The following is a 16,015-nucleotide window of genomic DNA, read 5'->3' as shown; positions in this document are numbered from 1 at the left end:
TTTTGGCACACGGTCCACTGAAAAATGATTGCTGACATTCATAGTCTTGCCAAGAGGGCCACTGCCTGTATTTCTTCCTTACAATGAGTTCTAGGTGTTACTCTGGCATATTATGGTTTTAAAGGTGTTGCTGCAGGATGTCTTCCTGTACGCTGTGAATGTATGCTGCTATGATTGGTTAATAAAGAAGCTGCTCTGGCCTGTGGCAAGTCAGGTTATAGCCAGGCAGGAAAGCCAAGAGAGAGAGACAGGAAGAAGAAAGGCAGAGGCGGAAGAGATGCCTAGCCGCTGCCCAAGGAGAAGCAAGATGCCAGCAGGCTGGTAACGCCATGGTCATGTGGCAAAACAGATCAATAGAAATGGGTTATGATGAAAAAGCTAGCCAGCAAGAAGCCTGCTACAGGCCAGTTTGTAAATAATATTAAGCCTCTAAATGATTATTTTATAAGTGGCTGAGGGACCATGGGGCTGGGGAGGACTGGAGAAACCTTCCAGCTACAAGGTGTGTTAGATCTTGAATCCGGAGAAGCCTGTTCCCACATGTAATGGTTTTATAGGGTTTAGCACTGGGATAGACTTGGAAAACTTGAAGATGGACATTTCATGTATCATGCTTTGGAGCCATGGCTGGCCACAAACCTATCATCTTCCAGTCTCGGCCTCCTGAACGCTGGGTTCACGAGCATGTGCCACCACACCCACTGCTACTTTCTTTGGGTATGGATTTTCTCATGGTATCGAAGGCGGGAAGCGTAATCAAAGCCTTTCCCACAGATATCACATTTGTACGGTTTTTCTCCAGTGTGAACACTCCGGTGAACTTGAAGACGGGAGCTCTGACTGAAGCCCTTCCCACACTCCTCACACTTAAAGAGCTTCTCCCTGGTATGAATAGTCAGATGGACTCGAAGCTTGGAGGGGAAACCGAAGGCCTTCCCACACTCCTCACATTTGTGAGGTCTGTCTCCCGTGTGGACCCTCTGATGGTGGTAGAGGTCCAGGCTCCTGACAAAGCATTTCCCACACTCCTGACATCTGTAAGGTTTCTCTCCACTGTGGCATCTCTGATGGAGAATAAACTGGGAACTGTATATAAAGCCTTTCCCACACACATCACACTTGTACGGCTTCTTCCCCGTGTGGACTCTGTGATGGTAATGGAGGCCAGAGGAGCGACTGAATCCTTTCCCACAGATATCACACTTGTACGGTTTTTCTCCAGTGTGGACTCTCTGGTGAGCTTGAAGACGTGAGCGCTGACTGAAGCCCTTCCCACACTCCTCACATTTGAAGAGCTTCTCCTTTACATGACTACGCAGATGGACTCGAAGGTTGGAGGGCAGACTGAAGGCCTTTCCGCACTCCTCACATTTGTGAGGCTTCTCTCCTGTGTGGACCCTCTGATGGTGGCGAAGGTCCATGCTCCTGCCAAAGCACTTCCCACACTCCTTGCATCTGTAAGGTTTCTCTCCGGTGTGGCCTCTCTGATGGTAGATAAACTGGGAACTGTACCTAAAACTCTTTCCGCACACATCACACTTGTATGGCTTCTCCCCAGTGTGGACTCTCTGATGGGAATGGAGGCCAAAAGCCTGCTTGAATCCTTTCCCACAGATATCACATCTGTAGGGTTTTTCTCCAGTGTGGACCTGCTGACGTACCTGACAATCAACGGACTGACTCAAGCTCTTGTCACACTCTCCACACTTGTAGGGTTTCTCCTCTGAGGGGACTCTCTGGTCAGCATGAAGGTCTGACCTCCCGCTGAAGCTCTTCCCGCACGCCTGACATTTATACGGTTTCTCTCTGGTGTGTGCTGCTTGGTGTCGTGCAAAATTTGACCTATAACAGAAGCTCTTCCCACACACTTTACAGCTGTATGGTTTCTCTCCAGCATGGACTCTCTGGTGAATGCGAAGCCTCGAGGACTGAGTGTAGCCCTTCCCACATGTTTCACACTTGAACTGCTTCTCTTTGGCATGGGTGTCCTGAGGGGCTCGAAGGTTGGAAGCCTGCCTGCAGCCTTCCCCGCATTCCTTACACGTACAGGGCTTCTCTCCTGTGTGAACTCGTAAATGGATGTGGAGGTCTGTATTTCGGGAAAACCCTTTCCCGCATGCCTTACACTTATACGGTTTCTCTCTAGTGTGGACTCTCGGATGGCATGTTAACGGAGAGTTGTGGCTGAAACCCTTGCCGCACACATCACGCCTGTGTGGCTCCTCACCAGTGCGCACCCTCTGCTGGCACTGGAAATCTGAGCTCTGACTGGAACACTTGCCACACTCCTCACATTCGTGAGGTTTCTCTCCCGTGTGAGTGCTGTTGTGAATGATGGGACCCTGGCTGCCGCTGACCCTCTTCCCACAACTGTCACATCTGTGGGACTTTCCGTCTGTGTGACTGGTCTGAGGAGAACGAGAGGGGCTCTTGTTGAAGTGATCACTAGATGGGTGGTGTTTCTCTAACTGCTCTCCTGGGTGTGAGCACTGACTGCTGCAGCGCTCTGCTGGGGAGACAGTCTGGTGAACTGGAAGCCCCGAGGCACACTCACTCTGCAGACATGGTCTCCCTCCTAAGGACAGTCCCTGATGAACACTGTCATTAGTCCGTCTGTCACGGTCATCACATCTGTGGGGTTTCTGTTCTTTGTTGGTTTTAAGCGGCTCACAAAGCGAAGACTTGCTCATCAAATCTGTACGCACACGCAAGTCACGTTTCACACAGACCCGCTTATTCCCACTCTGGTTCTGTGCTCCCTGCAGGCACCACTTTTGGCAATAATTCTGAGTTCCTGAGACTGAAAAGTCTTCTTGTTCAAGGCACCTGCAGCCATCTCCCTTGTGATTCTTTGTGTTGCCCCCACTGTCAGAAACCTGAATGGAAGAGTGTCGCAGTAGTTGAGAACGCTTCCTCTGAAGATACCGGGTCGATTTCTGGGCAGCCTGTTTCCAGATGTGCCAGCAAGACACCTCTTCCTGGGGAAGATGCTTCGGGGCGAGTCTCCCAAGAGTCGCCGACTCCTGTGGACTGCTGCCGTCTGTAAGAGAGCAGGTGGGGGAGATGAGGACGGGTGAGGGGAGGAAGGACTCGGTACCCAGGGCATGGGAGAGATGGCGCCAGCCAGGGCCGTCTCGTCCTTACAATGTAACTGTCATTTCCTCATGTTTTCATGGCGGGGGAAGCAAGGATGGGATCGAAGGCTCCCGCGTGTACGCTGCGCCCATTTACAGAACATGTCTGACGTGTGACATGAGCGCTGTAAGGGCTGAAGGGATGGTCCGGTGGCGGAGAGCACCTGCTCATCTCCAGAGGAACCGAGTCTGCATGCCAGCACCCACACTGAGGGACTCACAACTCCCTGCCACTCCAGCTTCAGGGACGCTAGCTCCACGGGCGGCCACATCCGCACGGCATACAAACACAAACACTTTTTAAAATTTGAAAATGAAAACGAAAACAGGAGCGCTGTGGGCACAACGACTACCCTTGCATCCACACTCGACCGCACAATGACAGGAATTAAGAGCATATTCACCCTTTTTCCTCAGTACTTAGGCAAATGGGACCCTATCCAAATTTCAGAAAAGCTTCAAACTTTGTTAGGCCAGTGGGCAGGAGTAAGAACGAGGATGCACTGCAGACCAGACCCGAGAGACCAGTAGCATGGGTTCTCACCAGGATACCTACTTCTTTGGACTTCTGTTTCCTTTAGCCAAAGCCTCTCTTCTGCTTCCAGGAGGGATACCATATCTGCTTTGAGGGGAAAGCACCCTGAGAAAAGACAAGACACGTATATTAAAGGCGAACACAAAATTAGAGCAATTTCTGTCTAAATTACACAATCCTCAGGACCTGTGAGGTGAATTTTAGAAATGTTTTATCACAAAGTGTGCTGATAAATAAAGGGCTGGGCAGGCAGCTCAGTGGCCAATTGCACTGGCCACCCACACGCCAGGACCATGGGAACAAGTCAGGCATGGTCTCCTGACTGCACACAGTAACTCTGGTGCTTTGGGGGTGGACAGCAGGACCACTGGGCGTGCTGGCTGCCAGCCACAGGTATGGGAGGGGCTGTGCCTCAGAGAAACAAGGCACAGAGTGGTAACAAAGGACGCCTGGTGACCTCCACGTGCACAGAGCACACGCAGGCACGCATACACACAGTGATTTGAAAGAAGTTTCAAAAGTAACTTAAAAGAAATCAAGGCCATGGCTATGTACGTATAACAGATTCTGTTTCATCAATTGTAACTGTCTCTCACATCCCTCACCAGGAACCATCAGGCTTTGCTGCACCAGGTCCTCCAAAACAGATTTTGACATCCTATCGTCATCTATTCTATGGCAAAGAAAACACTATGCCAGGCAGTGGCGGCACACGCCTTTAATCCCAGTACTCGGGAGGCAGAGGCAGGGGGATCTCTGGGCTCAAGGCCATCCTGGTCTACAGAGCAAGTTTCAGGACATCCAGAGCTACACAGAGAAACCCTGACTCTGAGGAGAAAAAGAAAATACTACAATACTGTACCATGTTTGTTTCTTTACCTATTAATAGGTCACAGGCATAATTAGAAAAACAAAGTACAGGGCTGGGGGTGTGGCTCAGTGGTAGAGCCCCTGCCTAGAATCCCCCAGGGGCTGGGGTGTGGCTCAGTGGTAGAGCCCCTGCCTAGAATCCCCCAGTGAGGGGCTGGGGATGTCAATCAGTGGGAGAGCCCCTGCCTAGAATCCCCCAGTGAGGGGCTGGGGTGTGGCTCAGTGGTAGAGCCCCTGCCTAGAATCCCCCAGTGAGGGGCTGGGGATGTCAATCAGTGGGAGAGCCCCTGCCTAGAATCCCCCAGTGAGGGGCTGGGGTGTGGCTCAGTGGTAGAGCCCCTGCCTAGAATCCCCCAGTGAGGGGCTGGGGGTGTGGCTCAGTGGTAGAGCCCCTGCCTAGAATCCCCCAGTGAGGGGCTGGGGTGTGGCTCAGTGGTGGAGCCCCTGTCTAGAATCCCCCAGTGAGGGGCTGGGGTGTGGCTCAGTGGTGGAGCCCCTGTCTAGAATCCCCCAGGGGCTGGGGATGTCAATCAGTGGGACTGCTCTTGCCTAGAATCCTCCAGAAAGCTGGGAGTGTGGCTTGGCAGCAGCCTCCTGCCTAACATACACAAGGCCCTGGATTCTAGTCTCAGCAAAATCGAAAGCACTGAAGTTAAGCTGTCCATTTGTGGTTCATAAGAAACAGGGTTTCTCCCCGGCAGCATATGGACACTCTGGATGGTAGATCATCCTGCTGTGGGACCTAGCTGTCCCTGGCTACTAACTACTGAATGTCCATAGCACCCATGCCTGGATTGTGAGAAATACATCCAGACATGGCCAAATGTTCTCAATAGAAAAATCACCCCTAGCTAAGAATCAATGGTTTAAAGAGATTTTGGCTGAGCAAAAAAGTCAGCAAATCCCTGTTGTCCCAGAGAATCCTTTCAAATAGTCCAGAGCCTTGAGCATCTGAGGACAGGGAGTCTCCGGTGTCCCAGGAGACTCATCCTCACCCACAGCAACCAGGTTCTTGAAGTTCTCCAGCATCATGTCTTGGTACAGCTGCCTCTGTGTGAGGTCCAGCAGCCCCAGCTCTTCGGTAGTAAACACCAATGCCACATCCTTGAATGTCACTGCCTCCTGTGACATCAAACACAAGTAACCTCAAGTCAGCTCCCAGGGAAGAGGAGCAGCAGTGCGGACACGGTCACGCGGGTGCCTCGGTCACGCGGGTGCCTCGGTCACGCGGGTGCCTCGGTCACGCGGGTGCTGCACACTCAGAGGGGTCCAAGCAGACTGACCACCAATAGTTGTTCTGCATTCACACAACGCCCCAACAACATCCCAAACTCTGACTCCCTCCTCCCTCTCCCTCCCCTCTCCCTCTCCCTCTCTCTGTGCATTTTCTTTCTTGAGGGGGAGGTGAGAGAGGGTCTCAGACAGCCCAGGCTGTACTCGAACTCAGTATCACAGAAGATAACCCTGAACCTCTGCTCCTCCTGGCTTCACTCCCACCGTGCTGGAACCTGGAGCACGTACACCAGGCCTTGTTTTTATTTTGGCCGTGCACACCAGGCCTGGGTTACACAGCGCTAGAGAACAAAGCCAGGGCTTTAGGGATACTAAGCGAGCGCTCTATCCAGCTCCAGCCCCACAAACAGCTACTTCATAACCAAAATAACAGGTTATTTTTGACAGCAATTTTGTAAATTAGTAACAAATGATAACACACACACACACACACACACAGCATACACAGACACACAGCATACACAGACATACACACACACACACACACACAGAGCATACATAGACACACACACATCATACATACACACACACACAGAGCACCTAACTCATACTCAAAGATCTGCTGTTTTCTACCAATACCACACACCACCCCCCCAAAAAGACACAATGACATATAAAATTACTGAGAAATGCCTGACCTGGAATATGGCCATTTTCTCTTGTTCCTTTGGAGGAAAGTCACTGTCCTGAGAAGGCATAACTAAGGAAAGATAAAGAAGCCATGAAACAAATGTCAGAACTGCCATTAGCCCAGGTGAAACACTGTCCCCTACTTCCAGACACATGCCACCACATACAGCTTGGAAATCAGAAGCACACACCCGGACTTCAGCTACTAAACCTATACAACCAACTTCAGTATTCCTACCATAGAGTTTCAGACTCTGGAAATGGTGGGATATGAGAGCCAGGAAAACAATATACAGGCAATGAATGAATGAATGAAAGTTAGGAAGGAAGAGAAAAAAGGTGGGCTCTGAATGCCTGGTTCAATTTCTAGAAGTAATACTTACTATCCCAGCACAGGGAATGTTAGAAAACCTTTGTGCCTCACTTTTACCATATGCGTAATGTCTGCCTACCTCATAGGGTACCTCAGAGGACTAAATGAGTAGATGGAAAGTTATAAGAAAAGGGGATTGAAGTGTCAGTCTATTTAGTCTTATTAAATAAAAACCCATAGTCAGATATCGAAGGTGAAAGCTGAAAGATCAGAGAAACAGAACAGCCACAGTCACTTAGAGACTTCTTACCTCTACAAAACCTCAGACTGAATGGGGCCAAGATCCTGTCTCCAACCTCCTTAGTGCTGGGATCAAAGGCGTGCACCACCACCACCACCACCACCACCACCACCACCACCACCACCACCCAGCTCTGTTTCTCTTTTAGACTGGTTCAATCTCATGTAGCCCAGGGTGGCTGGGATTGAAGGTGTGTGCCACCATGGCCTGGCCTCTCTAGTTAACTAGTGGCTAGCTCCACCCTCTGATCTCCAGGCAAGCTTTATTTGTCAGAACACAAACAAAATATCATACTAGGGGATAGAGACTTGACTTAGTGATTGCAAAGGACCTAGGTTTGATTCCCAGCACCTACAAAGTAGTTCACCACTGTCTGCAATTCTAGTCCAAGGGGATCCAACACTTTCTGTTGGCCTCTGTGGGTACCAGGCACTCATGCACTATACACATATAGATTCAGACAAAGCACTTATACACATAAAACAAAACAATAAGATAGATAAATCTAAAGTGTTTTTAAAGACTAGGAAAACCCTTTTCTAGGAGAAAAAAAAGGAGATATTTTACAACATAAATTATATGTGGTAACACTGTGCTCCTGTGAAAGTCACCTTTAATTTCTAAAGAGCCTAATTCTGACTGGAAATATCTTAACTAAATATTTTTGCCCCCAAAGTAATATTTTGTTGACACTGGTATCTAAAAGACATCATTGGGTTATCTGAACAAAAATGAAGAAAATAGGTATAAACCTAAAAAAAAAAAAAAAAAAAAAAAAAAAAAAGGTTGCAAGAGGTTATGGGAAAACAACATGCATCTATTATTACCTTTGGTGTTTTGTTTTGTTGGAGACAGGGTCTCACTATCCTGGCTGGCCTGGGACTAGCTATGCAGACCAAGCAGTCCATGAAGTCACAAAGATCCACCTGCTTCTGCCTCCCCGGTGCTGTGACTAAAGGCGTGTTCCATGACATTGGGCCACTAAAAAAAAAAAAAAAAAAAAAAAAAAGCTCAGGAAATGCAATGACAGAGTATGACTATGGTTCTGATAAAAGTCAGGCCTGCCACCCAAGCCCCTACGACACAACTTAAAATGGGAAGTTGGGGACTTTGCTCAGTGGTAGACCGATTTGCCTCCCAAGCCCAAGGCCTTAGATTCAGGTCGCACCACCAGTTTAAAACGACATTGTCAAATTTTAGGTATTTTTGTATTCTCTGTGTTTCTCAGAATGAGAATACATGCTGATTCTGCTTTATATTTTTGCTATAAATAATAACCCCCCTTTTTCAGGTGTGTGTGATGTGCATGTGTACGCATATTTTTGCATTTGTGTATAGTAGGAATCTAACAGAGTCACTGTATTTAGGGTAAACATTAGAATGTAATAAGCCATGCAGTGGTGGCGCACGCCTTTAATCCCAGCACTTGGGAGGCAGAGGCAGGAGGATCTCAGTGAGTTCCAGGCCAGCCTGGTCTACAGAGTGAGTTCCAGGACAGCTAAGACTGTTACACAGAGAAACCCTGTCTCGGAAAAACAAACAAACAAAAAAGTAATAGTTGTTTCTTACTGTATCTAGGGTAACAGTAGAATGTATAGAGGTACTAAGACCTTGAGGAAATTATTGTAGAGCACAGTGATTGTTTTCTGTGATTTATAGAGTTGATTTTCTGAGGGAGGTTTCCATCTGTTGCACGGCCTTGGTCATAAGACTATCTAGGCACAGTTGGAGGTCTTGGGTTATTGGGTACTGCAAACAGCTGCAGGGTGTGATGATCTCCTTCAGAGAACACAGCACAGATCAAGAGGGCTTTGGTAAGAGGAACTTCTTGCATTCCACACATAACCTTTGTGTGCAATCAATAAATACGCTTCTGAACGGAGGTTTGAGGTTCAGTTCACAGAAACTGTTCCTCCCTGCTGCCAGAGAGTCTAAAATTACATTCTGGCGTGACCCTCCTTCTCGGAACATCCCACACAACACAGAATGCCAGAAATGTCTGTGGGTACCCATGCATGTGGAAGCCTGAGGCTGGAGTCAGGAATCACCCTTTCTTTCCCATGTCATTCATTCATTGACAGGTAGGGTCTCTCAGCCAAACTCAGAGCTCACTGATTAGGGCAGTCTTGCTAGGCAGTTTGCTCTAGGAATTCCATCTTGGCTGCCTAAGGCTAAGCTCTCACCTAACGTTTACATGGGTTTCTGGGGATCCAAACTCCAGTCCTGGATCGCTTTAGCCCTGGAGCCACCTCCCTAGCCCAAGATATCGATTTCTATAAGAATGACACAGACAACATAAATTCCAAACCAACTGAGGGCAACTAAAAGGTACAACGCTAAGGCATGAAAGGCGAACAAGAGGAGGCAATGCAGGACCTGGTGAGTTAAAAACATATATACATGTATACAGAAAGAGATGTGTGTAATATACAAAGGGGAGGTTACTTTCCTAATCATTCAATTTAAGAAGTGGCTTTGTACTTGAACTCAAGCAATACTAATATAAATACATATCAACAAGTAGACTGACCACAAAACAAAAACAAAAAAAAACACCCTGTATTCCTTCTAACTACACAAGGCACTACTAAACGCTGAGTGGAGACTCTCACCTGTAATCCCAACACTTGGGAGTTGGAGGCAGAAAGATCAGGAGTAAGTAGAGGTCATCCTTGGGGGCACAGTGAGTTTGAGGCCACCCTGAGCTGCTTAAGACCCTGTCTCAAAAAAAAAAAAGAGGGGCTGGAGAGATGCCTCAACCGTTAAGAGCACTCGCAGATCTTCTAGAAGGGCAGAGTTCAGCTCCCAGCACCCAGGTCAGGCCACCCACAATCGCCTGAACCCGTGCTCCAGGGGAACTGAGGGCCGCTCCCAGCCTCCCCAGGCACACGTGCTCATTCATTCTTCTCATTCTCTCTCTCTCTCTCTCTCTCTCTCTCTCTCTCTCTCTCTCTCTCTCTCTCTCTCTCTCTCTCACACACACACACACACACACACACACACACACACACACACACACACAAACACGCGCGCGCGCACGCAATTTTTTTTTAAACAGATAAAAGGCGATCATGTTTCTGGTGGCCAATTTTCGGGGTCAAGGGAGCCCAGTGAACTCAAGGCACACCCCAACAAGAGCGAGCCTTTGGCGCGGTACCTGGGGCTGACAGCTGTCCAGGTCCCGCCTTCCCGCCGTCCCCTGGGAACGCCTTAGGAAAAAGCGCGGGGAAGTGAGGGAAGGGGCCGGGCAGTCTCCCAAAGCCAGGGCTGGCTCTCGTCACGGGCTCTCGGGAAGAAGGACGCCCAGGGACAGGGCCGGCCCGCCCTCAGCAGCAGATCCTAAGCGCGCCACGACCCAGGGGCCGCCACCTTCCGACTCCATCAACGGAGCCCACAGGAGCGGCGGAGAGGCGGGGATGGGAACGGCACTTCCGGCCCCCCCACTTCCGGCCTCCGGGAGTGGCCGTCTGGAAGGCTCCAAAGACTGGAACAAGGGCTGAGGCGGATGCCCGGATAGACTGATCGGAAAGAGGGTCTTGGAATACACTTCCCAGAACTCGCCCACTGCAGGAAGGACCGAGTCGTGACCTCTGGGAGCTTCCGGACTACAACTTCCAGAAGCCCCTTCATCTTCCGGTCACTTTATGCGCCTCACAAGGGAAGATTGTAGACCCTTGGGATGAGTGTTGATCATTCCCTCAAATACTAGGTAGTTTGCATTGTTTTTGGAGGTGGGGGGAGGGCTGTGACAAAATACCCGACAGAAATAACTTTAGGAAAGCTTTTTGGGGGGTATCACGGCTTGACAGGCGTGCTGGGAACACCTGTTTGTCCAAGAAGCAGAGGAAAGCCAGAACAGAAGCAAAGGTCTGCCCTCGAGGCCCCGCTTCCAACGTTTCAGGAACTTGGGGTCAGATGTTTAATACATGATTCTGGGGTCATTTCCCGTCTAGTCCATACTGTGCCAAACAAGAACCCATGGTACAGTATGGAGCATCTTGTTACTGCCAGGCGAACAAAATTCGCCGTCAGCCTGTACTGTCAGAAAGGATAATTGACTCTAGAAAGCATAGTGCAAACAAGACGTAAGACAAAGTCCCAGAAGACAGGACCCATCTGGGGAGGACAGATACTAACCCTAAGACAATATCAAGTCGATCCTGCAGGTGGCAGTACTGAGTGGCTTTCGCTTTTGTCTGCTTTTGTCTGCACCAGGGATTGGACCCTGGACCTGTGCAGGATAGTGAAGTATTCTAACACAGAGCTAACCACAAAGCGGGTTTTTATATTCTGGCTGTTCCCTAGTTTTAAAGGAATGTTAGGGTTCCTGTCCCAAACAGAAACTTCCATCTCAACAGTTTCAAAAGTACATTCCCCCGTTTACTAAAATATATCCAGTATCTTTTAAGTACTCGGCACTAGGTTTATGCCAATTCAGCAGCAATTTTCCTTTATAATGAACACTTCCAAAAGGCCCTGGTACTTCACCCTTCCCAAAGTTCTTGTGACACTTCAAAAAGGTCATGGTTGCAACCAAAGCCTTCTTAGGATAATTAACCGAGTGTCCAGAAACACCGGGATGTAAGGAGCAGGATCACTAACCTGAATGAAACAGTTATACTTTCTTGTGAAAAAAAAAATGATTAAAAGAATTCACACAATAGTTATACTTTCTTTTGAAAAATGGTTGAAAGAACTCACACAACAGGCCAGTGAGATGGTCCAGTGGGCAAAGATGCTTGCCACCACGTCTGACATCCTGAGTGATCCCTGGTTCCCCAGACTGTGGAAAGAGGGAGCTGGCTCCTGAAAGACGTGCTCTACTCTCCACACATAATGCTATGGCATGCTCCACTGGTATGTGTGTGTCCCCAAACACACTACACTGTTTTTGAGATTAAGTTTTACTTTGTGTGCATGAACTCTTTGCCTCCATACATGTTGGATCCTTTGCAAGAGCAACAAGTGCTCTTCACTACTGAGCCACCCCCAAACCCACACTGAACTATTTTAAAATGGAATGCAAAGCCACAAAGAATGCACAGGATGCAAGTCCTTTAAAACATTATTTTATAGACCGTTTTCCTTGAACGGATTCCCTGATGTTTTTGCCATCTCTGGTGCTCTTGGAAGACCTATCACTGCTGTGGATTCTGTGATGAATTAGAAGATTTGACCGCCAACCAAAGCTCTTACCACAAACCTCACACTTGTAAGGTTTCTCCCCTGTGTGAACTCTCTGATGAGACTGTAGTTGGGAAGAGCGGCTGAAGACTTTCCCACACACATCACATTTGTACGGCTTCTCTCCAGTGTGGACTCGAAGATGGACTTGAAGATTGGAATTCAGGGTATAGCCTTTACCACACACAGTACATACGTATGATTTCTCTCCGGTGTGTATGCCCTGATGGGCCTGAAGACTTGAAGGTCGACTAAATTCTTTCCCACAGTCCACACACTTATAGGGTTTTTCTCCCGTGTGGACTCTCTGATGAATGTAAAGATTGGAGCTACAGATGAAGTTCTTCCCACACTCCTCACATTTGTATGGTTTCTCTCCTGTGTGTACTCTCTGATGGGACCGAAGATGTGAATTCCGACTGAAACTCTTGCCGCATTCGTCACATTTGAATGGCTTCTCCCCGGTGTGGAGTCTCTGATGGTCCTGAAGATGAGAGGCCTGACTGAAGGCGCTCCCACACGCCTCACAAGCATACGGTCTCTCCCTGGTGTGGACTTTGAAATGAACATTAAGTGCTGATCTACAACGGAAAAATTTTCCGCATCGCTCACATTCGTATGGTTTCACTGTTGTATGGACCTTCTGATGGCTGTGTGGATGTGGATTATGACTGGCCCCCTGATGTCTTTCGCCCATGCAATCTCCTTGACAAACACAACCATCTGTGCTATTATGGATGCCTTTCTCACATTCAACCCATGTGCAAGACCTCTCTCCTGGGTGTGATGGCTGGTGAGGGTCACAGCTGGAGACATCAGTCACAGCCTCTTTAGACCGGTCATTTTTCTGTCCATTGTGAATCACTCTATTCTGGTCAGATGGTGCCATCTTTATGCACTCTCTCCCATAACCACTGGGGCTGTAAGAATCTTTACTTTTGTGGACTCTGTGATCATCGTGGGAATGTGAAATCCTACCTGCAGAGTCAACACCCAGTTTACTCCGACCCCGTTCACTTCTGGTGGAAATCTGTTGATATCCATTCTTAGGACTCTGTGGCTCACTCAGGAAAATTTTCTGCCAAGAACCCTGCGTTCTCAACATTGGAAGTGGGAGTCTTCCGGTACCAATGGGCACCTTTAATTTATGACTCTGTACATAGTTCTCATCTTCAGAAACGTGAGCAGATAACCCTGGCCCGACCTGGCAGGGAGAATCACCCTGTAACTGAGTAGTATTTACCAAGGAGTCTTGACACCTGGTTAAGTTGTCTATGACCCGCTGCCAGATTTGCCAGCAGGAAAGGGCTTCATGTGACCCTCCATCTTGGACAGCCCTTAACTCACTCTGATTGTTAATTCCTATAAAGACAGGGAATAAGACAAGTGAAAACTGTTCACACTTCAGGATTTCACACTTAGGTCACAACACTAGACTTCAATGCAACTCAAGATGATTCTTCAGCATATCTTTTTTTTTTAATCATTAATGAAGTTTTCTGGTTTAAATACTGACAGAAACCAAGATATCATCTACTGAGTTCCCAGCTATTAAAAGCCAAGGCTGGAGAGATGGCTCACCAGTTAAGAGCACTGGCCGCTCTTCTAAAGGACCCAGGTTCATTCACAGCAGCTCACAACTGTCTGTAACTCCAGTTGCAGGGGATCTGACACCCTCTTCTAGCCTCCATGGGCACCAGGCATACATGTGGTATACATATATATATATATATATGTATATATATATATATATATATATATATATGCAGACAAAACACCCACACAGAAAAAATAATTTAAATTTAAAAAAAAGAGAGAACTAATAAAAGCCATTTAAAATCAATTACTGACATACTCTCTGACTTTTTTTTCTTTTTAAAATTATGTATCTTTCCTACCACTTGACAGTGTCAACAGGAAGGAACATTTTATGGTGCTTGGTTTTCTAGCCACTACCCAGAACCCTGCCTGGCATGTGTTCCAGCAAAGTACATAGAGGTCGCTTCTCAGTTTACGCTGACTCCAAATCCAAGTCACAGAAGCAAGAGCGTTTTAAAGTACATGCACGAAAGAGATCTGGACCGAAGTGCTGCTGAGAAATGCAAAGCCATGTCTGAGGCAGGATGGGAGTAGGTCAGTGCTGAGGACAGAATCAAAGGCTGAAGCAAACGCCCAAAGCAAAAGGAGGCGCGAAGATATGCCCCGGCGCTCTGAGGCACCTGCTTTCACCTGAGTTAAGAGTCAGAATTCAGAGGCAATGAAGGCTGTTGTCATTGTGAAAACAAGGAAGCCAGGATTTTGGAGTCAGCCAAGTGTGGTGGTACACTTTTGATCCCCGGCACACGGGAGGCAAAGGCAGGCAGACCCCTGCAAGTCTGAGGTCAGCCTGGTCTACAGAGTGAGTTCCAGCCAACCAGGGCCATAAAGTGAGTCCCTGTTCTCAAACCAAAGTCTTCCAACTTGATAAATGTAGTATATCAGTGAATTAGAAACTAAAATAGCGGCCGGGCGGTGGTGGCGCATGCTTTTAATCCCAGCACTCGGGAGGCAGAGGCAGGCAGATCTTTGTGAGTTCAAGGCCAGCCTGGTCTACAAAGCGAGATCCAGGAAAGGCGCAAAACTACACATAGAAACCCTGTCTCGAAAAACCAAAAAAAAAAAAAAAAACCAGCTTGTGATAAACATTTAGAGGAAATAGGTGACAGACTACCAGAGAACCACCACAAGCAGTAACAGCATCACTACATGTCTACTGAATATATTATATACATTACATATATATGAAATACATAATATAATATATATGTAATATATTACATATATTATTATATACATAATAATGTATATAATATCCCCCATATGTTTGTTGGGCTAACAATGGAATATTAATTTCTTACTGTTGATGTGAACTTTGGAAGAAACTAATGGAATGCAGATGGGCAAATCTTTTAAAGGTGAGGGTCACTCTGGCTACTTTCTTACACCTACTCATGCACATAGCCAGCTTTCCCTACAACGTGTATTATTTTCACTAAGGCTGGTGTTTTCTACTACTTCATTAATTTCCAGTACAGGTGCTGGACAGATGGCCCAGTGGTTAAGACCACTTGCTGCTCTTCCAAAGGACCAGAATTCAGTTTCCAGCACCCACAACTGCCTAACTCCAGCCCCAGGGGATCCAATGCCCCCTTTTCTGACCTCTGAGGACTCCCACACCAAAGCCTCTCTCTCTCTCTCTCTCTCTCTCTCTCTCTCTCACACACACACACACATACACACACACACACACACACACATAAAAATATAAATATCTTTAAAAAAATCATCAGTATAGGGGCTGGAGAGATGGGCCAGCAGTTAAGAAGTGCTTGCTGCCTTCTAGAGGACCCCAAGTTCAGTTCCCAGCACCCATATCCTGTGGCTCACAACTACCCATAATCCTGTGGCTCACAACTACCCATAACTACTGATACCCTCTTCTAGCCTCAGAGGGTACCCACACTCATGTACACACACACACACACACACACACGGAACAAATAAGATGTAATAATTTTTAAGAATAATAAAATGGCCAGGCGGTAGTGGCACACGGCTTTAATCCTAGCACTCGGGAGGCAGAGACAGGTGGATCTCTGTGAGTTTGAGGCCAGCCTGGGCTACAAAGTGAGTTCCAGGAAAGGCACAAAGCTACACAGAGAAACCCTGACTCAAAAATATATAAATAAATAAATAAATAAATAAATAAATAAATA

At 47.6% G+C, this 16,015-nt stretch overlaps 1 protein-coding gene across 5 annotated transcripts in view; it reads right to left on the bottom strand.

The window, feature by feature from the left end:
- Positions 1-639: 639 nt before the first annotated feature.
- The window catches only part of LOC114709890 (zinc finger protein 227), a 39,661-nt gene continuing 24,285 nt past the window's right edge, over positions 640-16,015 (bottom strand). The window contains exons 1-7 of one of the 5 annotated variants that reach the window (XM_028893886.2): positions 10,234-10,656; positions 9,689-9,793; positions 7,904-8,057; positions 6,471-6,532; positions 5,535-5,661; positions 3,691-3,774; positions 640-3,040 (exon numbers count right to left, since the gene is read on the bottom strand). In XM_028893886.2, the coding sequence (XP_028749719.1) occupies positions 705-3,040; positions 3,691-3,774; positions 5,535-5,661; positions 6,471-6,530 (2,607 nt within the window). In that variant the 5' untranslated portion in view covers positions 6,531-6,532; positions 7,904-8,057; positions 9,689-9,793; positions 10,234-10,656 and the 3' untranslated portion in view covers positions 640-704. Of the gene's footprint in view, positions 3,041-3,690; positions 3,775-5,534; positions 5,662-6,470; positions 6,533-7,903; positions 8,058-9,688; positions 9,794-10,233; positions 12,745-16,015 lie in introns of those variants that run through there. The other 4 variants (XM_028893888.2, XM_028893887.2, XM_028893889.2 and 1 more) reach the window with 4 other exon arrangements.

The sequence above is a fragment of the Peromyscus leucopus genome, chromosome 1 (assembly GCF_004664715.2).
Source record: "Peromyscus leucopus breed LL Stock chromosome 1, UCI_PerLeu_2.1, whole genome shotgun sequence".
Lineage (NCBI taxonomy): Eukaryota > Metazoa > Chordata > Mammalia > Rodentia > Cricetidae > Peromyscus > Peromyscus leucopus.
The sequence above is the reverse complement of the archived record's forward strand: the minus strand, read 5'-3'. Positions and strand labels throughout refer to the sequence as shown.